This window comes from Coptis chinensis, chromosome 9, assembly GCF_015680905.1.
Source record: "Coptis chinensis isolate HL-2020 chromosome 9, ASM1568090v1, whole genome shotgun sequence".
NCBI lineage: Eukaryota > Viridiplantae > Streptophyta > Magnoliopsida > Ranunculales > Ranunculaceae > Coptis > Coptis chinensis.
In genome coordinates this window covers 68,839,538-68,863,040 of record NC_141464.1, presented here as the reverse complement: position 1 = coordinate 68,863,040, position 23,503 = coordinate 68,839,538, and the positions used below count along the sequence as shown (strand labels likewise).

At 34.5% G+C, this 23,503-nt stretch overlaps 1 protein-coding gene and 1 long non-coding RNA gene across 2 annotated transcripts; both read left to right on the top strand.

The window, feature by feature from the left end:
• Window positions 1-409: 409 nt before the first annotated feature.
• On the top strand, window positions 410-7,228 carry LOC147477628 (F-box protein At2g26160-like). The gene is made up of 4 exons (XM_086582290.1): window positions 410-2,639; window positions 2,768-2,815; window positions 6,171-6,327; window positions 6,420-7,228. The coding sequence occupies exon 1, from the start codon at window positions 410-412 to the stop codon at window positions 1,631-1,633; it is 1,224 nt and encodes a 407-aa protein (XP_086438416.1). The 3' UTR covers window positions 1,634-2,639; window positions 2,768-2,815; window positions 6,171-6,327; window positions 6,420-7,228.
• A 1,474-nt stretch (window positions 7,229-8,702) lies between these two features.
• LOC147477627 (uncharacterized) lies at window positions 8,703-10,590 on the top strand. The gene is made up of 2 exons (XR_015209477.1): window positions 8,703-8,841; window positions 9,438-10,590. It is a non-coding gene; the product is annotated as an uncharacterized LOC147477627 (long non-coding RNA).
• The last annotated feature ends 12,913 nt before the right edge of the window (window positions 10,591-23,503 follow it).

Genomic DNA, 23,503 nt, shown 5'->3' with positions numbered 1-23,503 from the left:
TAATAGAGAATAGAAGAGACATACAGAAAGCATAAAACTAAGATGATCAAATTTTTGTACATATTTTGAAGTGGTTTTGATATATTGACAGTGGCAGGTTTCCTGAATTTTGATGTTTTTATTGTTGTTGTAAAAAGAATCACTGTTGAAAACCAATTAATTTAAACAAAAAATGTTTCGTGAAGCTGCAACATATTGGATGTGGTATGCCAAAGAGTTCAATATGCTGTAGAATCTGTGGTGGATTGCTACTGTAATTTGACTTACAATAGGCAAAGGTCTTTTTGTTGGCCTTCCATCTGTGATTAGAAACTTAGAACAGTAATTTTATATTATTACATCCTATATACGTCTTATCGGATTATTTGATCTGCTCTTAGTTAAGTCAGATTAACGATCACGCTAGGAAATGGAGAAGACGAAAGAAGTTAGTTTGGATAGTTCTCGTAGTTGGAGCCAACTTCCTGGAGAACTCTTAAGTCTAATAAATGAACGTCTTTCTCTTCTTGATTTGATCCGATTCAGTTGTGTTTGTCCTACATGGAGATCTGTTTCCGCATCTGAAATCTCCCACAGAAGATATCAATTACCATGGTTGATACTTCCAAATGAAGTTGAGCTCAACTCCCACAAAGAAGACAGCTCTTCTGATGATCTTTTCCTTCCATTTGGTGGTATTTATGCACTAATGTCTCGTAGGCATCACAAACAAGATGCATATTATCATGATGGATTGCTGAGTTTTTACAGTATATTCGAGAGAAAAGTTTACAAAGTTGAGGTACCGGATAGACAACGAATCTGCGGTACTTCTTTTGGATGGCTACTTACCACTGGCGAAAACTCTGATATGAAATTATTTCATCCCTTCACTGGGAAAGTCTTGGACCTCCCTCCACTCCAGGTCAGCAACAACTCACTTCGCTACAAATATAGTTTGGAAACAGGTATACTCTATAATGCTACCATAAATGCCGAGGAATGCTATGCAGACTACATTCGTAATATTTACACGGATGAGGCGGTTGCATCTTGTGGATCTGATTCTTCAAATTCTATATCTCACCCTCCTGTAGTCCTCAATATTCCTTTGCTTTTTGGGAAGATAGTTCACAAACAATTGTACTTTACTAGGCCTGGAAAGGATGACTCTTGGATTGCGATAGAAAGTGAACATGGAAATAACTACGATGATCTTACATATTTCAATGGAGAATATTATGCTCTCAAGTTTGGTGGAGATGTTCTTGTTGTCAAGGGCCTTGATGGCTATTCGATACCTACAACCTCTTTAGTTGCATCATCTAACAAATTTGTTTCTTCAAGGGATAGCTTTTATCTGGTGGCAACTTCTTCAGATCTATTGAAAGTCACAAGGACTTTATTAGATGATTTTCTTGCTACTCAACATTTCCTGGTGCAAAAACTTGATTTTGCGGGAACTAAGTGGCTGGAAGTTGAAAGTCTCAGTAATTGTGCATTGTTTGTGGGCGTGAATGTCTCATTCTCAGTTGTGGCATCTGACTTTCCAGGATGTGAAGAGAACTGCATTTACTTCTTCACAGGTGAGGATAAAGGTGTCTTCAATCTGCAAGACGGTACTATTCAGACTATTTGTCCAAGTGATTCCTAATATGTTTCTCTAGCTGCAACCCATACAGTTTTTAGTAGATTTCTAATAAATTGTTCCATTGTAAGTTTAAATTTTAAATTCGCTCCATTAACTCAAAGATTGCAAGTATACACTTCTGGTAAGCTAGTTGTGAGTTTTCCATTTCATTATATAAAATCTTTTGGAAACTTATGCTATGCAAAATAAGCTATTGGAGGCTGGACTGTATTAGTTCAGTTCTGAATGTGGTGTTCTAGCTCTCTGCCAGCTGTCGCTCACCGTGATCAATTGTCAGTCTAGGCACAACAATTACTGTCGATTTGAACATCCATTAACTATTCGTTATGGATCGAAATAGAAGATTGTTCTACCAATGAGAATTTATGCTGTCAGGTGTGATGGAAAGTGAAACGTAGTAAGGTTTCCCCTGTTGAAACTTCTTCTGAATTAGTGAAGGTCATAAGAATCTCCAGCTGTGTTGGTGAACATTATAGGGGGTGGAAGTTGGAAATCTCTGTAATCTTGCCTTGTTTATGGGCATTTACTTCTTTACAAGCCAGAAAAAAGGTGTCTTCAATTTGGAAGATGGCACTAGCAAGACGATTCGTCAAAGTGATTTCCATTCATTCTTATTTCTTAGAATGTAGGAACAGATTTTTTTTTGCAGACCAAAGTCTTCCAAGTTTTTCGAGGTTGGGTTTGGTGACGTGAACTATAAGGGTACGTTTGGCAACTCTCGGAATTCTCACATTAACTAATTTTCGTGGATATTACCATTCTCATGGGCTGTTTGGTAAAAATAACTGCATGAATTAGAATCCCCATGAGAATAGGACTACCACGTTCGGCTGTATTTGAAGTCACACCCAATTGCGTGAGAAACGGGAATAAGATTTTGGGGGAATTCTCGCAAAGTTAGTTGCCGAGAATAGTTGGGTTTGTTACACTCAAATCTATTTAACAACTCCACTCTCCAAGCTTCATCGCCTACCTCAAACATATTCTCTTTTCCAACAAGTTCAACAAGGTATAGTAAAGTCTTTTTTTTTTTTCCCATTGTATGTCTTCTTCTTTGTTGATACACAAAGTCTTCTTCTTTAATTTTCATTGTTTTCTCTTCATTGATATGCAAAGTCTTCTTCTTGAAAATACTAGGTGCGCAGGTTCGAAAATCGTTTTGTAGTAGCGGTGATACTCTTGCAGGTATTTTGTTTTGGTATTTTTTTTCCCTCTGTTTTCATGTTGGCATGCTTAGAATAAGTGTGGTGCTGATTATAATTACAGTCATTATAAGAACGATCACTATAATGGTAGTTTTCATATTTTTTTTTATTCATAATTGTTGTGATTTAGACTTGGTGGAAACCGCTCTTTTTGTATTTGTGTTGGTTGTCCGGAAGCCATTATCGTTGTTTCTTGTGAGGGCACCGAGCATGCACAAGGTTATTAGCAAGAATGTGGACATTTGTGTCATAATGTACTTGGCCATCTCCCCAACGCTTGAAACTTGGAGCCAGTTCTTGAGGGGAGAAAACATTTAGAGAGCCACCGAGATGACCCAAGTGTCTTCCTAACTAACTGAAGCCCCTATATATAATGAAAGAAATCAAATAGGTTAGAAACAAAAGCACAAGATTTACACTCTTGAATTAGTGCTACTTGATAGTGTTGTTTAAAATCTAAAAAGTATCTAAGCATATGGTATTGGAACCGCCAATCGTGGACAGAGAGTCCTAGCTACTTTCAAATCACCGCTTGTCTTCTTACTATACAATGGAGTTGTGTGGCACCTCCCATAACTTTTCAACAACCTTAAAACTTAGCAATGAGTTAAAACTTTACAAGATCAACATTTTGTTTTTTGTATCCGCATTATCTTTTTCTTTGTGGTCCTTCTTTATCTGGGATTAGTATTTGGAATCAAAAGGGTAGTTTATAGCCACCCTTGTCTTCTCTACTCTGGGTTCTATATTCAATGAGTTGCGTTGCAACATAGGTACTTTTTAGTTAAACATCATTTAGACTGGATTCCAAAGATAAGAAACGTTCCTATAGATTAGCTTATTTACACTTAATTATTTCTTTCTCAAAGGATTAAGCTCATTTTTCGAAACGATCTTTGAAATCGTGGGGTTGTTTTGAACTTTTGATATCTTGTCATATAGCCTATAATTGACTGAAGTTTAGGTTTAGCTTCAAATACTAAGGATCAGCTGGTTCCTGTAAGGCTGTAACAGAACAACTTGTTTCTCAATGATTCCTGGTATAATGTTTAGTTCTAATATGAGATCAGCTGGTTCTGAAAGAGAAGAACTTGTTTCTCAGTCCCCTTGTTGTAACATCCAAATATTAGATCATAGGAAATATAAAGACACTTAAGACTTCTAAAGCTGGAACCTAAACAACCGGAATACTAGAAAAGTAATCTTGTAAACTTTGTCTTAGAACTATGGCTTTAAGCCTTTAACGTACATGCAAGATAGTGAAGACACCAAGAATTGAACACCTGCAGAAAAAATAAACATAGCTTACCTCAAATGCGATAAGCAAGGGTAATCAACCAATGAATGATCATAAGATATGAACATTGTTTCTACTGTTTATTACAATGTCTACATTTCATTTAGTCAATCATGTTATAAGAAAGTAAGATATACATTTGACTAGCTTATCACAACCTTGTTACTTACTTACTAAATAATAAGTAAATAATATTGCAGCCAAATTATTAGTGATGATATGCTCTACTGTTTATATTTTTTTTTCTCATAACTTGTTACTTACTTTTGTATATATGCTCTGGAAATGTAGGAAAATGACAAATGATTACCGAGCTATTACATGGATTTGTTGTATTGTTGCATGGATTTATTATCGATTGGATTGTTTATTGTATACATAGATCGAGAACCATCTAGGAATAGGGATTTAGAGAGACATCAAATTCTTAGGAGGCTTTACATGGAAAGTGATAACAATTGTCATGACATGCTCGTCGAATGAATAGGATTGCATTTCATAGGTTGTGTGCTGATTAAAGGGAAAGGGTTTGCAATCTAGTAGGTGGGTTGATGTAGAGGAGCAAGTGGCTCTATTCCTTCTCATTGTTGGCCATGACACACGATTAGGCACAGTGCATTTGGTGTCATAAGATCTTACAAACAATTGCATCGGCATTTTCACAATGTCTTGCAAGCTATCCTAAAACTTGGAAAAGAAGTTGTGAAGCCTGCACGACGTGTTTTTTTTCCCACAAATGGGTCATAGTGTACACCCAAGACCTTGGGCGTGAGATATTTTCAAGGTAAATACTAGTTATGTACATCATAAAGTTTAAGGGCACTCAAATTCTTAGAGACCATTCACATTTAAATTTTTTATAGGATTGTGTTGGTGCACTAGACGGTTCTTTCATGCCAAGAATGGTACCCTTAGATGACCAACCACGTTACGCGAACCGCAAGGGTGATATTAGACATAACGCTTTGGTTGCTTGCTCTTTTGATATGAAGATAACATACGCTTTTAGCTGGGTGGGAAGGATCAGTTCATGACAAGTGGGATGTTGAGATCCTCTCTAACAAGAGTTAGAGACAAGTTAATTGTTCCAAATGGTATACCTCTCAACTGTATTTTTTTTTTTGTAACTTATTATATATAATCGATTTCATGTTCACATATATTTTCCTAAATTCGATTCGTAGGCAAGTATTACCTTGGTGATGCGGGTTTCCACACGCTCCTGGTTTTATGACGCCTTATCGTGGGACTAGATATCATCTGGCTGAACGTTTAGGACGAGAACCAGAAACAGCCAAGGAGTTATACAACTATCGCCACTCATCTTTGCGCAATGTGATTGAGCGTGTATTTGGGTTGTTAAAAAAACGTTTCGCTTACTTGAGGACAACCCCGTTTTATCCTGTTGATACACAGATAAAGCTAATACTTGCTTGTTGTATTTTGCATAACATAATACTAGATGATGATCCAAATGATAATGGCAATGAATGGGTAGACGAGCCTGAGGAGCAACACAATGATTTAGTAAATGACCAGGAGGAAATTGCAGCACTTGAACCAAATAATGACTGGACAAATTTTAGGAATCAACTTACAACGACAATGTGGAATGAACGCCCCCCTCGTAGAAATAATTAGTTTGTCTTTATATGATATGATTTTATGATAAATATTTTTTTATGAAATTTCATCTTTGTGGTATGTTAATAGTATTTTTTATTATTATTTTGAGCAACTTTATTGGTTTTATTTTTTATCCATTTATTTGTTGGGGTCGGGTAATAATTAATAGGACTAATTTTACATTGTAAATTAGATGAATATATTTTCAACTATTTTATTAAATAGGTATGGAATCCCAATCTGAATCTGGACCAGAGTTTCAACAATTCGGTCATTTATTTTGGAATGACCAGATGGACCAGTGATGTTGGACACGCTATGTGAACAACCGTAAACTTGGTAACAAAGGCCAAGGGGATGGAAAGTCAGTAGCATATACAAATGTGGTTAACAATGTGTTGCACATATGCAGAATGAAAATCACGAGTACCAATGCTAGAAACCGTTTGAAGACATGGAAGAAAATTGTGAGCGGAGTGTAGGAATTACTAGGTTTGAGTGGTTTTGGCTGGGATGACTGTAAGAAAACTGTTACTGCCGATGAGTCTGTTTGGACTGATGCTTTGAAGGTATTAGTTTTATGTATTATGTGTCATATTTTTTTTTTCCTAATATCCAATAAGAAGTAAACATTTAACACTTGTTATTTCATATTTGACAGGGAAGAAAACATTTGAAAAAACTAAAGGGCAAGGGAATTGAGAATTATGCAGAACTTCTTGAAGTGGTAGGGAATGATCAAGCAAATGGCTTGAGAGAGACAACTACAACCATGGCTGATGAAGACATGCATGCTAATGATGATACAGAAGACAATGTGAACATGGAGGATGCCGATGATAATGTTGGGGATGAGGACACAATGCCGCCTACTCCTAATTCGTCCTCATCCAACCCAATCCTTGCTCAACCAAATGACAAACTAAAGGGTCGTCGGTCTGTGATTGTAGGGGTGCAACGTGAGATGGTTGGAATGCGTAAGGAAATTGGTCGCATTGCAGGTGCTATGGAGTCGACAAATGAAATGAATGATTCTCTCTGGGCTCCTGTGAGGGAAGCTTTAAAAGCCTTTGCTGATGTGGATGAAGACATTAAAATTGAAGCTATGGAGTGGTTTGCTCAAGATGTTGAGAAGCGAAGAATGTTTCTCAATATGGACGAACATCAACGTCAACGATGGCTCGTTAGGAAGTTTAATTACAACCCGATGCCATATCCAACTCAATTTTAGTTGATATTTGGTATAAACTAAGGAACTACAGTTTTAGTAGAATAAAGTAGTGTGGAAAACACTTGTTTAACATTTAGGATTTATGATTTTTAGGTTCGTTAAACTTTTTATTCCTAGTCTGGTTAGGGAGATGGTTACATTGCTTAGGCTAATAAGTAGTCTTTTAATTATTAAGTCTTTAAAATAATTGATGTGCTAATGATGTTTGTTTATTAGTGTTTGTGTTTTGCTTTGTTAAACATTATTTAGTTATATGAAATATTTACATATATAAATATTTGGTGTTAATACTTATTTAGACAGGTATGCCAACTTTTTTACCACGTCGTCGTGTTATGTGGACAACTGAAATGGACTCTGTTTTGGTGGACACATTGAGAGAGCTGGAAGATGACATTAATAGAAGGGGCTTTAGAATTATTTCTTTTTGTATTGCCAATAAAGTGAGTTGCATATGCGGTGTTGACGCCTCGGTCCCAATATACAGTCGGGTTCATCAATGGAAAAAAGATCAATGAGGATATACACAAAATTGATGTCAATTGCGGGGTTTGCATGGGATGATGAAACAAATCAGGTACAAGCCGAGGAAGCTATTTGGAGCTCTCTATCAACAATGCCGGTACTACCAAATTATATATACAAATATTCTATATACATGCCATTTTAGTTAATACACATATGATTGACACATTTTGTAAATTTAACAGAGAGAAGGCATTTGCTACTTATATCTTGGAAGATCACTTCCCTCTGCACTAACGCTTTCTTTGAATTTTTTAACGATCAAAATAATGAATGAGAATGAACCCCTATTGAAAACCAATTATCCGAGGAGATTGGAGATCAAGTGCAACCCCGACGATTGAAGAAATACCCTTCTATTTTTAAATATTTTTAGTTGATTTTTTGAATTTCAATTTTTTTTTTTTTTTTTTTTTTTTTTTTTTTTTTTTTTTTTTTTTTTTTTTTTTTTTTTTTAATTTCAATAAGTTTTTATGTACTTCTGTCTAAAGTACGTAAAAATTCTATGACAGGACATTTGTTTCTTATTTTTATGCTACAACTATTTTTAAATAAATTGATGTTCTATAATTTTGACAATGCCCATTTTATATGTTAGCTTAGATAAATTATAATTGACGATGTATAATATGTTGTACTGTATAAAATTTGATCTTCAGATTTATATATTGTGTTTGGAAAGACTATTATTTTGGTTTTGTGAAATACTTGACCAAAAAAAAATTAACAAAAATGGTTTGGGAAATTGATGTGAGAATTCTTAGCAGCCAAACAACATGTGGGAAATTGACAGTGAGAATTACTGAGAATTCTCACAGTTTGCCAAACAACTATAATTCTCACATAATCATGAGAATCGGATTCCATTAGAATTCTAACTCTCACGAGAATTCCATTTCTCGTTTCCAAACGCACCCTAAGAGTTCAATATTTACCAATCAAATGATAAGAGTTCTGGCCGGAAACTCACAATCATTTGTCGTGAATCCCCCAGATAGAGTTGCTTTCTGTTCATTTTTGACCTCAACTATCAAATTCAATAATTAACAAAGAAGCCTTGTAATCAGTTGGAAACACCTCAGAAGTTGTAGCTTCAACGTAGAATTCAACACCATCGTTTCCTTGATGCATTTGTTTGACAGTAAACTAAATTTTCCTCATAACTTTTGGAATTTTCGTAATATCTCTTAGCCTAATGTTTCCAGTCTCTGGGGATTCCGCCCTGTTGGCATCTTGAACATTTTGACTATAGAAATACCAAACTTTGGATTTCCCAATCTATATTTTGGTTCTTTCTCCGAGCCCTCTGCAATGGAAACGAATTCAGGTGCGCAAGTGAAGCCATGTTATTGTGTTTTTTCGTTTCTTCATTTTCATGCCCAAGTTTGTATTGTTGCTTGTCTTTAGTCAAGTTGAATTCATGTTTTTTTTCTTGGTTGATACTTGTTCCTGTTATTTGTGTTTTTATTACGCTGATCAACAGTCAAAAGACGACTATGACTGAAAACATAAAGCTAAGTTGATCAAATATTACAGAATCAAGTATCACCACAAAAAAACCAAACAAAATCTACTAACTAAAATCAAAGAGCATATATGGAATTAAGAAATCTACAACCATTCACTTTACTTGTACAAATGAAGTTACTAGAGTTCAGATTTTACAATCAACTTTCCAAACATTAAATATTCTAACATAGCGTAATTTCATCTCTCAAAACTCAGAACAGACAACGAGTTCAACATATAGTATAATCAGTGGTTGATACTGTTGTGTTTTGACTTATAACATAGGTATTAGTGTTGTCTTCCATTGGTTGGAACAAGTAATGTCTTATTAATAACTCTTACCTCTGATCTGATTCTATGTTCTGCTTTAAAATCCGTCAGATTAAAATTTACGTGCACTTACATCTTTGCCAGGCAATGGAGATGACGAAAGGAGTTAGTCCGGGTAGTTGGAGCCAACTTCCTGATGAACTCTTAAGCCTAATCAATGAACGTCTTTCTCTTCTTGATTTGATCCGGTTTAGTTGCGTTTGCCCTACATGGAGATCAGTTTCCGCATCTGAAATCTCCCACAGAAGATATCAATTACCATGGCTGATACTTCCCAATGAAGTTGAGCCCAACGAAGAAGACAGCTCTTCTCATGATCCTTTCATTCGTTTTGGTGGTATTTACACACTAATTTCTCGTATGCATCGCAAGCAAGACACCATTTATCGCGATGGACTTCTTAGTTTTTACAGTATTTTGGAGAGTAAAATATACAAAGTAGAGATGCCAGATAAACATCGAATCTGCGGTACTTCTTATGGATGGCTAATTACCATTGGCGAGAACTCTGATATGAGATTATTTCATCCCTTTACTGGAAAAGTCTTGGACCTCCCTCCACTCAAGTTCCGCCAGTGTCTTCGCTACAAATATAGATTGGGAACCGGTTTCCTCTATAATGCCACCATAAATACCAATACCAATTCAAGGAATGCGACACAGACTACATTTGTAATATTCGTGTGGATGAGGTGATCCCCTCTAGGGATCCTGATTGCAATAGTTCTGTTTCTCATCCTCGTGTTGTCCTCAGTGTCCCTTCGCTTCATGGGAAGATACTTTGCAAGCGATTGTTGTTTACTAGGCCTGGAAAGAATGACTCCTGGATTGCAGTAGGAATTGAATGTGAGAGCCACTACAATGATCTTTTATATTACAAAGGAGAATACTACGGTCTCCTGTTTGATGGAGAAGTTGTTGTAGTGAAGGGGCTTGCTGATGGCGCTCCCCTGCGTACTACCTCAAGAGTTACATCATCCGACAATTTTGATTTTTCAAGCGTTTATCTTGTGGCAACTTCTTTAGATCTTTTGAAGGTCACAAGGTTTTGTGATAATTCTGAGGCTACTCTGCGGTTTGTGGTTCAAAAACTAGATATTGGTAAATCTTAGTGGATAGAAGTCGAAAGTCTATGTAATTGTGCATTATTTGTGGGCGTGAATGACTCATTCTCCGTTGTGGCATCTGACTTTCCTGGATGTAAAGAGTGTTAGAAAAATGAATTTGCACAAATCCATTAAAATATGAATGAGTAGTTTGTCTCCCAAGTTATCCCACTTGAGATGAAATGAGTTTTTCTTGAAACAGTAGGTAAAGTGAGAAAAACCTTTTCAAAATGATGTACTTGATCGAAAGAGTGCATTATGTCGAAAATGTGCGACTTTTTCGAATATGTGTCTTGGTTCAAAAGGTGATTCATCATCTTAAAAAAGGTGTGACCTTTCGAAATAGGCACCGGTTCAAAAAGATGTTTTATCTTAGAAATGGTGTGTCTTTTCAAAAACATGTGACTTTTCAAAAGAGTTCTTACTTTTTTCCAAGAGTCACTGTGTTGTTTTGAAGAGGCACCATTCACCTATAAATAGTGGATGAATTTGGAGAGAAAGACACACCAGATCACATAAAGTTCTGATCTTTCTCTTCTCCCCTTCTTAGTCAAATATTATGTTGTGTTCACGATTCTATAGAATTGAAGTGCTAGCTTTCTATAAAAGGAAATCTGTTCTATCTTGGGAGATAGTTTCCCATCAACCTTCAAGCACTGAGGGGGGAAATCTGTCTTAAGGACATAGTGTATTTACACTAGGCTCGGATTTAACTAAGAAGTACAAAACACGTATAAGACAAAATATTTATATGGTTTAATTATTGGTAAAGAGTAAGTACAATTAAGTTGTATATTCCTAACAAAGAAAATTGCATATACTTCTTCACGAGTGAGGACAAAGGTATCTTCAATCTGGAAGATGGTACAATTCAGATTATTTGTCCAAGTGATTCCTAATTTATTTCTCTGCAGCCCCTACGGTTTTTAGTAGATTTCTAATAAATTGTTCCAACCCCGTAAGTTTAATTTTTAAAAACCCTCGATAAACTCAAAGATTGCAAGTATAGATTTATGTTAAGCTAATTGTGAGTTTCTCGGCCTTTTCATTATGTAGAATCTTTTGGAAACTTATGTTATGCAAATTTCAAAGTAAGTTGGACAGTATTAGCTCTTTACTGAATGTGGTGTTCTTGCTCTCTGCTGGCTGTCGCTGACAATTTATATTGCAAAAATTAACTGAGTATTGACGGGTGATCAATTGTCAGTCTAGGCACAACAATTAATGTCGATCAAAATAGAGATAGTTCGGGTGTGAAGGAAAGTGTGATGTAGTAACGGGTATTGACACAATAATAGCAACGGTAAGGTTTCCCTTGTTGAAACATCCTGACATACTGAAACCCCGCAGAAGAATAGGTTCAACATAGAATTTTATTGGTTATCGAAAAAAAAAAAAAAAAAAAAAAGATAGAATTTTATCATTAGTAGGAAACTCCTTGGCAACCATCGTTGTTTCGTTACGCTCAAACTCTTTCTCATAAAAAGTAACTTCTCAATATTAATCCTTCAACTAGATTTTGGACCCAGGCATACGCCAGGATCTATTAAATATTTTGTGTGTTGAAAAGACTTTACAAAATGTCTCACACAAATTTTCGAATCAGAATATATTTTATTGAAAATAAACTGAAATACGTTAGAGCAGCGATTATGGTGCATAAGTATTTGGAAACTAAGGGATCAAATTGAGATAGTCTCTTCACTTTGTGGTTTAGGATATTAATCCGTAATTTTCAAATGAAATTATCTTAAACTCGATCTAGCTTGTATAATAGTTTTCTTAGATTTATGGTGATTTAGCGGCAAATTTTTGAATCAGAATATATTTTTATTTAAAAATAAACTTAAATACGTTAATGAGCAGCGATTATGGTGCATAAGTACTTGAAAATTAATGAGCAACAATTATGGTGCATAAGTATACTACTTCTACTTGAAAAGATTTATCACATGAACGTGTTCTACGATGAATTGATGAATACAAAAAAAATTCTCTTTCAAGAAAATGCGTTCACCTACTTAGAATATTCCCCCAAGTATTTTCTCTTTTTCTTGGTGATTGTTTGTATACATGCAAAATATATTTATTAAATTCCAACATGAATAACAGAGAAGATCATGTCGTTCTATGTCTTTCGTCAAATGTGAACATGTCAAAGTGTTAACGTAAGATTGGGTGGGAAAAATGAGTAATGACCATTAATTTTCAGATTTGAACAATCTAATAATCAAATAGATGAAAGAAGAGTGTGTCTTTCAAATAATATTTTCTTTTCAAACTTGAAGCTTCAAACACACACCTTGAACTTACAATAAAATGTTCAAATATTCCATCTTATTCCACCTTTTTTCTTATTTCTTATAGTAGATTTAGCTATTCTCAATGTTTCTACAAGCACATTATATTACAAAACAAAATTCGGATGAAGAAATAGTACCACAAAGTTCTTCCAATATTGCACTAATGTTGAAAGGGTTAAATTTGATGGTATCAATAAAGTGCCACAAAAATAAGTACAACAATAATTCACAAACACTCTTCACTCTTTTGGACCAAAGAATTATCATCCATCAATTATCAGTAGAACACTCGTAAGAATTTTTAAGTTTCGATATATTTTACTCCAAAATTATTAAAATTCCTATAATCAAAAAATGTTTAGGTGGTTCTCTTTGCAACCAAAGTTTGTTGTGTATCGAATAAAGGTTGTTGAGCTATTACAAGTTCAACTGTAGTTCCATCGCTTTGAAATGCTCATCACAGTGCAAATTCAATAATAACTTTCTTATGCAATACCAAAAGTAGCTCATATAGGACATCATATTATTATGCAACTTGGCAAGATCCTACTCCATGATGATATGGATATTCTATAAGCATCCACACCCATTTATAAAGTTAGAGAGACGAAACATACTTGGCAGGATCCTACTCCATGATATGAACATTCTATAATCACCCTGACCCATATCTTTTAGTACTATCACATCTTCCTGCACTCATAATTAGCACAAATTTTGAAGATTTATTTTTATCACTATCCCATCTTCCTGTACTCAGGAAAAAAAAAGAAAAAAACTTAGGAAACCAAAGATAGCTGCCTCAATCAGTTAATTTAATCATCGCTCCTGAATGATGTAATTTCACTCATCGTATCTTGTATTTGTTCTAAGAGTCAATTCCAATTTCTGTTCCAGGAGCTGAAATGAAATGTAAGAAGGTTGTATATATTCAGTTAAAAAAAAGCCAATGTATTGCTTATAAATGAAATTAGTTAAGTACAAATACTTAAGGTTTTGCTTCCCATTTGGGCCCTAAAGGAAACCGTCCCAAGTGCCAAATACAATTTTGCTTTTGAGTTCATTTGTGTTTCCCGATGATATCCGAATACAAAATCTAGATTGTTATAGTCAGCTCTTATTGTGATGGAAAAAGCTCTATGGATTCACATGGAAACGTACTCTATTGCTCTATACACATTGAATAGAAAAACATCACATGCATAACCATGCATTACATCTACCTATTTTCCAAATATGACTATTGATGATCGTTCGATCCTTTCATAGTGTTCTTAAACTGATAGAAGCACAGTTCTCTACATTAATGAGAAAGAACTTGGGAGAGTTTGCACCTTGGCATTGATCTCGTGTTAATTTTGGCATTTTCTGAATTGAGTGTTTGAGTGTATATATGTGAGAGGTTGTGTTTGGATGATTATTAGATATATCATTAGATTGTCTAAAGAAACAATGTCATAGAAAGAAGCATAAATCAAATGTGCAAATAAAAGCACCCCTTCATAATAAGCCGATGTTCTTTTTACAGATTTAGACTTTCAATATGTATTATCATATTGTAGCCTGCATGTGTTTGAAAATCAGAATGAGATCCAAGAAAGAAAAACAAAAATAAAGAAAAGTGCATATGTTAAAAATGTGAGAGTACGTGATGGGTATTCGGGCAATTATTCGGGAAATATATTGGTCTACTTCTTAAGAAGTTAATAACCAACAACAAATGCAAATTCCAAGTATATGAAAGGGTTATGCGAATAACATTTTGAGTGTTCTAATTCGGTATATCTCACATAATTCTTAGAGAATGTGGGGAACCGTCGAAAGCTGATTTTACACCATATAATAAGTTATTAAATGAAGAATATGTAGTGTTTTTGAGGTTGCGTTAAGGATATATTCGAAATAAGTCGGTGCTTTATCATAGACACTAAAAGTGTATGATTTGTAATAGGGAATTATCTTCTACAAATCACCTATTTTTTAGTAATTTTTTTTATTTGATCAAATATATAAGAATTGGAAATACACTCAAACTCTCCAAATATAAGAATTAGAAATACACTCAAATTCTCCAAAGAGGTTCCATGTACGTGCCACATAGGAGAGAGAAAAAAAAGATAAACTCACGTATTAGAGTACCACCTAGGAGAGAGAAATTAAAATCCTCTATTGGAGGTCTCTGCTTTAGTATATAGATAATAAATTTTCTAGTTCTTTTAACTCAAACCACAATCTTAGTTATGAAAACATTGAAGTTGATGAGAAGTGAATGGAGCCAACTTCTCAATGAACTTTTACATCAAATAAGTGAACGTCTCTCTCTTCTTGATTTGATCCGATTCAGTTGTGTCTGCTCTAATTTGATATCTGTTTCAGCAGCAGATATCCGCCACAGAAAACATCGCTTACCATGTTTAATAGGTCCATCTAGTGGCCGACAATCCCAACCTTGGCCAAGCAGGAGGTTATTCTAACTGTCTCCTTGGATTTTTAAGTATTTTTGATAGAATGATTCCTAAAGTTGAATTAGATGAGTTGAATGAACAACGAGTATGTGGTTCGTTCTTTGGATGGCTGATTACCACTAAGAAGAATTACAAGCAGGTGCAATTACTGTTGGAAAACTAATACTTTGTTACCTGATGTCCAGCAGCAGTAAGAATAAAGAACCAATAAATTATAGCAGTAGCAACGAACAGTCGAGGATTGTGAAATCACAATGTCCTGAACGCGAAATTTTCGCTGGTATACACTGACAGCCTCTGACACACACCTCCCAGGATTCAACAACAAATGATCCCAATTCCCACAAGACAACACTCCAGTGAGCTCTCGGAACTCTCACAATGTGTGGTTCGACTGATGGTCTTATAGAAAAAAAATCAATACGAACGTTGCTAGATCCGCTTATTAGTGTGATCGAGGAGATCGTGTGTGGAGTCTAATGCAAGAAAGAAAGAAAAAAGCCCAAAACTAGTTTAAACAAGCCCATTCCCATGTGATGTGATGCCCAATTGTGTGGATTTGCAAACCACCTCCAAAGACGGGCACACACACAAAGGTTTTTTGGAGCTCCTTCGGGTTTGGGGGGCTCTAAACCCAGGTGGCCTTGTGGGCGCGTGAGCACCTTTATATCTCTCTACACAACTACACCTAAGCAAAGGCATAAGCCTTATAGACACTAGTAAATGGGCACGTGTGTTGCATGTGTCACAAAAATAGAAAATATTCTTTTGGGAAGAATGATGCAAATATGGTGCTAGTAAACACAATTGGGTATAGGTCCACGGCTCCGAAAACATTAATGTTGTAAATATATAATAGCATTTGATAACTACCAGTTTTAAATTTTAGTCTAAACAATCCAATAACTATTAGATGCTGGTGAAACAAATGAAAGAAAGTTAAAGAGATGACTGTAGATGGAACTAAAAGTGATTTGACACATACTCATTCTATGTGCATGAAGAAAAATTGACAATTAGAGCAAACAAAATCCGGAAAAATGTGCCAAAGAATAACAACTCATTTTGTTAAACATGCTATAATGTACTTTAAAGAAAGAAATGTAAATTTTCATACGCATAGAAATGTCACTAACAAAATTGACTTGGAACGGTAGTGTCATAATATTGATAACTAAAATAAAAAAGAAATAACATCATTGATACAACGTCGAATATATATACAAATGTCATTGCACAATTAGGCTAAACGTATATTTGTACACTTGTGAAAGCACTTGGGAGATGGTCTGTTGAGAGATGCAACATGAGCTCTGTAGGTGGCCTCTTCCAGTGCTGATTCTAGTTATCTGTAAAAGGCGCATTATTCAGACCTAGATATTGGACTTTTTTTATAGTAAAATCGCCTATATTGGGTCTGAAATCAACTAATTGCATATTGAAGTGGATTTGATTTGACTTTGGTAAAGTATAGACATCAGCATTGAAGGGAAACAATGACTTAACCTGAAAAAAAATTGGGTTTGACCTTGGACCCAAGCTCGACATTATTGGGGGCTTTGTAAATGTTCTTCAATGCTGGCACTGAGACTTCAAAGTAGTTACCATTGTAAGTCTGATTGAATGCTTCATTGGTGACATCAACACACCTGTACATTTCATTCTTTCCAATAAGTTTTTCTCTTTTTCCAAAGTGAGTGGGGCTTTTCCATATGACAACGAATTTCATGGATATATAACTCTTAAATGCATCAAATAGAACTACAAATAAATCATACCACCGATATGATTACATTCTTTCAACGCTTCAAAAAAGGTTTGTCCATAACTAATCCTATCATATGTGAATTTCGGTTCTACAATGGAAACACAAATCAGTCTCAAAAGAATTGAAGAGAGGCGAAAAAAAAGAAAAAGAAAAAGAAAAAGAAAATAAAAGAAAGGCCGAGTCACAATGAACTTAAGAAACAAATGTGAGCAGGTAACTAAAGTCCATTACAAACCAAAATAACCATAAGAAATTTAAAAAATAAAATAAATAAATAAAGATTCAAAGAGAGGAAATGAAAACTAATAATTTCATAACCAAAAAAGAAGGAAACATTTAAAAAACAAATTATCATATAACATAGCTAAATCAATTTGAAGAAATATTGAAAGAGTAATCAGAGAAGTCAAACAGTATAAAGGATCAAGAACTGTCACTTAACTCGATATTGTCTGCACCATATTAAGTATATTGAGTAACATTCTCTTTAACCCATTTGGCTCAAGACCTATTTATAAGCAACTTTCAGTCAAGCATCATTGTCAATGATGTCATCGTTATTTGCAGAGTTACACTAACACTGACGCATGTGACCATATCCAACAAGGATACGAAGTGTTTAACACAACAAATTAAATATCAAAACTTGAGGTATATCACATATAATATGTGTCCAAGTTGTGTTTGACGTGGATACATAGACGACACAAACTATATTCAAAATATGGCATCTCCATACAGATGTTAATTGTAAACAGGAAAAGTCAATAAGGACAAATCAATGCCTACTGGAATACTTTATCCTGACAAAAGAAAAGTTGTTAATGACTGTAACATCTCATAAGTGTTCCGAAGATAAATCGATGGATAACTAGAAATCAGAGCCTGAAGCAATTATTAAGAAGGAAGGTCTACACACAAATACAAATATTCTAAGTGGAAGGTTATGTATATCCACATAAATAGAAAATGGAAGTACTTGTTATTTGGCATAACTTGAACATTGGTATTCCTTGGAACAAATCTGATTCATATCTTCGTCCTGTATGCTCTAATATAAAAAAAAGGAAAATTTTCACACATGAATAAGAGTGAAACTAATGTTTACAAAAGTTGCGCTACGATTCATATATTCTTTTTAAAACTATTCATAACAATTGAAAGAAAGAGCAAGTAGTAATCATAGTTGAGCCTAGCAGTATTATACGGAGAAGGCAACAGTAAACCATGAAAGTGGTAAATTCACTAAATTGACATGGTAAAGTAGATAGCTTCATATTCCTTCTCAATGCATGCACCAAACCACATTATTCAATATTCACTAAGTAAGATGAATATAAAAAATTTGGAAAGTTTGAAGACAGAACAAAATTAAAAATTTGGTACAATAGATAATGCTTAACACACATCTTCATTGACCTAATTAAAAGAGCCGCTTACCAATGTTAATGTGCTACATCTTCAAATATGCATACAATTCTATGAAAAACTTAAAAAAACACGTCTCCCTCAAAACAAACACAATTCAGACTACCTTAGTCAATGTCTACATATAAAAGTTTAGTCTCATAAGAATCACTAATGCTTTCATGCATGTAATAAGGTGTCAATTTTTCATTTACCAACAACTAACTTAAAACAACATTTGAAACTAAAAAACAACAAAAGTTTCCCTTCAAACCTATTTTAGATATTTAATTACGCCGTCACTGATGTCATCGAATACGAATATGAAATTCAAAGTACGATACTTAAAATGCAGACCTATATTCAGGAATGATCATCGAAACAAAGACATAAAAAATTGCAAATTGCGTCAATGGTACTTCTAGTACTCTTTGCTTTGGCATGAAAATTAGGAAAATTGTGCTTGTTATTAACTTATTATTGATAGAAAATGTGTGAATGGGGTTGTATTATGTTATGTTATCAATTCTACGTGACTCGTTCGTATGCTTTTCCCTTTTCTTAAACTTATCTTTAAGTTGAAGTGTATATGGGAAATTGGGGATGGTGGGTATACAAAACAGTGAAATGAGGACTCACAGGAACAGCAAAAAGGATAATAGTTCATTCCTCTAGGTGAATCACACGACCACTCACCTCCTATCAGTTGCAACCCTCAACGAAGTGTTTCAACTGTCCATTAGATGACCAACTCTGTCGTATCTTCTTTGTTTAGAACTTGCTAACCAATGCCAAAAAGTGGCTTAATTTCAATCTGGCATTTCTCATTTGATGGAGTAACACCTCTAGATGCAAATTCTCTTGATTCTCCATATAATCCATATTACCAAATTTCTCCCTGGACCTAGTGATGGAATCAAAGAAGAACTGCACTATACCAAAAAAGGAGATTACTTATAGGTTGAAAACCAAAGTTCAATGTACCTAAATACTCCAGCATTATCAGACAGGTCTTGATGATTGATACACAAATATTACCCCAGTAATATTCGAACATTCCCACAAAATAATTGAAAAAAAAAAAAAAAATACCAAAGTTGCAGGCAATAGATAAGATTAATTTGAATTCGAAAATAAGATTAATTGAAGACAATATCAAAAAGAAAACCTTTTATATATATATATATATATATATATATATATATATATATATATATGAAAGGTAGACAGTAGTAATTTGAATTCGAAAATAAGATTAATTTATGATAGATGTTCTGTGAAAATATTGCCTCTTCGATGCCTGCAAATGAAGTGACACCAATTCAAGCGAGCAATTATAGTACTATATCAGGGGGTCAGCGCGAAAAAAAATCCCTAAACAATTTACAATTTTATTTTTTAAAATATAAAAAATAACAAAATAACAAAATAGTGTTTGTTAAGAAAGCTAGTCTAGAGCGCAGTAGGAACATTTTTTTTTTTTTCGTTTCCTTTTCTATTCCGACTCTAAAGTTGTCACTACAGAATGTTTAGAAGCAACAAATTGCAGAAAGTTATTGTAATTGTAAGTTAGTTATTGTAAATTAGTTGTATATAAACAACAAAGCAACATGTAACACATAATGAATGACACCAACTATAAAACGAATAATATAAGATAAGAATAAGAATTGTTAAATACAAAAACAAAAAGTCTACCTTTGCTTGCAAGTCTTCAATTCATGGTGGAGCAAGTCTTCAATTCAGTGTAGAAAAAATAGAAAGTGAAAAACCATTTACGGTCGGAAGTGAGCGCCATTTCGAAAGGGAGGAGAATGGAAGAAATAGATAAGGTAAGTTGTGTTTGAAACTTTGAAAGAGAGAGAGGTGAGACATACTGTTTTGAGGAAGTAGACCGTAATGTAACCGTTTTTTGTCAAATGTCCAACATACCCTTTGACTTAAAGTTCTCCGAAAATTTAGGGGGTGAAATTTTCGGGTATCCCTGGGATTAAAAAGTTTGGATTAAAACTGTTAATACGAGGCCTAATCAAGAAAATCAGGTTTCAGCATTATATATAAGATAAGAAGCTTAAGTTCTTTCTCCAATGTAGGACTCAAGTCCCACACTTAAGTGTAGTAAAAGAGAAAAGGTCATGGATTCAAACCCAACCAAATACATGTTTCATACATATTAAAAAACTAAGTAATGTTTTGATAACAATTATTTCATCCTTTCACTAGGAAAATTGTAGACCTTCCCCAAATCGGAGTGTGCATGGTTAATGATAGAGCGAGATAGAATGCAAACTAGTTTATTTTATACCGTCTATGATAATTCTACTGATTGGAACTCTACTAGTATGGTTTCTCACCCTCCCGCAGTACTGATACTCCCGACTGGGCACATGAAGATGATTACCTATAAATTGGTCTTTATTACTAGGCCTGGAAAGGATGATGCATGGACCGAAACAGAATATAGTTGCAAAGATCTTAAGCTCTACAATGGAGTGATTTATGCTCTTGGGTGTTATGGAAAGGTTTGTGTATTGAAGGGCCTTGACGGTTCTTCTCTGCCTACCATGCAATCCGTTATATCACTGGACAACTATGAAGAGGGTAGTGTTTTGCTGATTGAAATGTCTTCTGACTTATTGAAAGTCGTCCAAATCTCCAGTTATGTTGGTAGATTTAAGACTCAATGTTTTAAGGTTTTCAAACTAGATTTAGGTGAATCCAAGTGGGTGGAAGTTGAATATCTCGGTAACATAGTGTTGTTTGTTTGCTTGAGTTACTCATTCTCCCTTATGGCTTCTAATTTTCCTGGATGTAAAGGGAATTACATTTACTTCTTCTCGCACGACGATAAAGGTATCTTCAATCTGGAAGATGGTACTGTCGAGACAATTTATCAAAGTAATGCCCATTGTGGTTATCAACTTCATTAGCTCCTAAGTATTTTGCTCAACCGCAATTACACAAGAATCAACAATTAAGTCTCATGTTCATCTACACAAGTAACAAGTTCAACCAAAGCACAAAATAAAACAAAAACCAACATATTAGACTAATGTAAATGCATTTCCAATTTGCAGTGTTGATTTCAATGCAACACTCATGTTGCATTCGACCCAACACTCTCTATCACTATCTCATTGTTGTAATGTTGCTTAAATTGAAACCGTAGAGTGTAAAATTAGTAGTGGGTTGAATGTTAGCTAAAGGCAATGAAATTAAACATATATATGAAGATGAAAATTTAGTTTCAATTCTCAACTCTTTTAAAAGTTGGTTGTTGTTTGTTTCGAATAGATCTCAATTTTTGTTGTACAAAATCGACCAAATCATCATTAATTTATTTCATTTCGGATTTTCATGTTGTACTTTCGGTTCAATTTGGGGGAAATATGGTTTGTTTTTTAGTTTTTGAATTTTGATATATTTAGATTTTTGTTTACGAAATATTGAGTGAGAGATAAATTTGTAATATTACCAACAAATGGAATGGGCTTTTGAAATAATTACAAAAATATGTCTTTAATCCTTAATTAAATTGGAACTATGGGTTTGAGGCCCAATCTCTGTTTTTAACTTCTTCTTCTATGTATATATTTTCTTTTGGCTAAAGAACTTCTACGTATTTAGTTTATTTAGTTGCCAGAATAAAATAAGGGATCCTTAAAAGAAAGCTAAAATTGTGGGCAGGTTTGTAGTACTAGTCCACCAAATTTGAGGTGATAACTGAACGTGTCATAGTTTGTCATTGTTTACATTAAATCTAGTCTTTCTCATGGAACCGTGTTGACGGATGGTTCTTCAAGTTCCATCGACAGTCTTACAAAGCCATCTTACAATCATATTAAATTACGCGCTCACTCAGTAATAGAACATTCCTTCCTCCATGATGAAGTCCCTGCCTACGCGCCTTCAACTGTTCTATGGCAAAGTAACTTGATTTTGGGCACCTTGTCTGCTTTAGTGATTTTGAGATATTTCTTTCTTGCATTTTTGCACATGACTCCGTCGAACTTTCCATCCAACCCTGATAAAACAGTCATACAACTTGGAGCTTATTGGCTTGATCCGGTGGGATTTGAGGTATTGCTTTTAGAGCATTTGTAATGCAGGGGGTTTCAAGGGGTTTGTGACTATAGTCACCAGCTTTGGCCAAAAACTGCTCTGCAATGCAGAGGTGATTATCTGGTGAATACTTTGCCCAGTTGATTTCAAGGTGAAACTCATCACCGAGATAGTAGCTGACTTGTTAATTTCAGACGAGATGTTGGATTCCGTCTGGATTACAAAACTCACCAAATGGAATCCAACATCCCGTCTCACTATATTTCTTTTTTTCCAGACTGAATCAAACATCCCGTCCGGAGTTCTATCGGCTAGTTCACCAACGGTCAGAAAGTCAAAACGGTCAAAATGGTCAAAATAAAAAACTTTGGTATACATACAACATTTCTTTCATTTCAACTCACACTTCCAACAATCATATATCATATTTCTTCTTCCTTAAAATCAGTTCTTCAAAAAAACAAAATATCAAATGGCATAAACTCAAGCATCTCAAGCAAAAGCAAAAACTCACTTTAGCATGTCCGAAGATCAAACTCTATGTCTTGCTTGGATAAAAATTAGTGAAGACTCCATTGTTGGTGCTTTCCAAAATGCAAAAGGATTTTGGAATCGTATAACAAACGAGTTCAATCAAGCACGTGGGTCGGATAGGTCTTCCGATTCAATTAGTGGTAGATGGAAATATATTTCAAAATGATGAACAAGTTCGTGGCAATTGTGAATGCGGTGGAGGCTCGACATGCAAGTGGTACAACAATACAAAGCCGGGTAATTACAACGTTGTCAATTTGGAATTTATTTATTATCTTAGTCTTAGTCTAATTATTTCCGTCTTAGTCTAATTATCTTAGTGTATTTATTATTTTCATTTTAGTTTTAGTCTAATTATTATCTTAGTCTAATTATTATTTTAGTTTAATTATCTTAGTCTTATTTTAGTAATTATTATAGTCTAATTATTTCTATTTTATTTTTTAGTTGTCCGAGGCAAGAATGACGTACCAACTACAAGAAAAAATTGTTTTTTCACTTGATT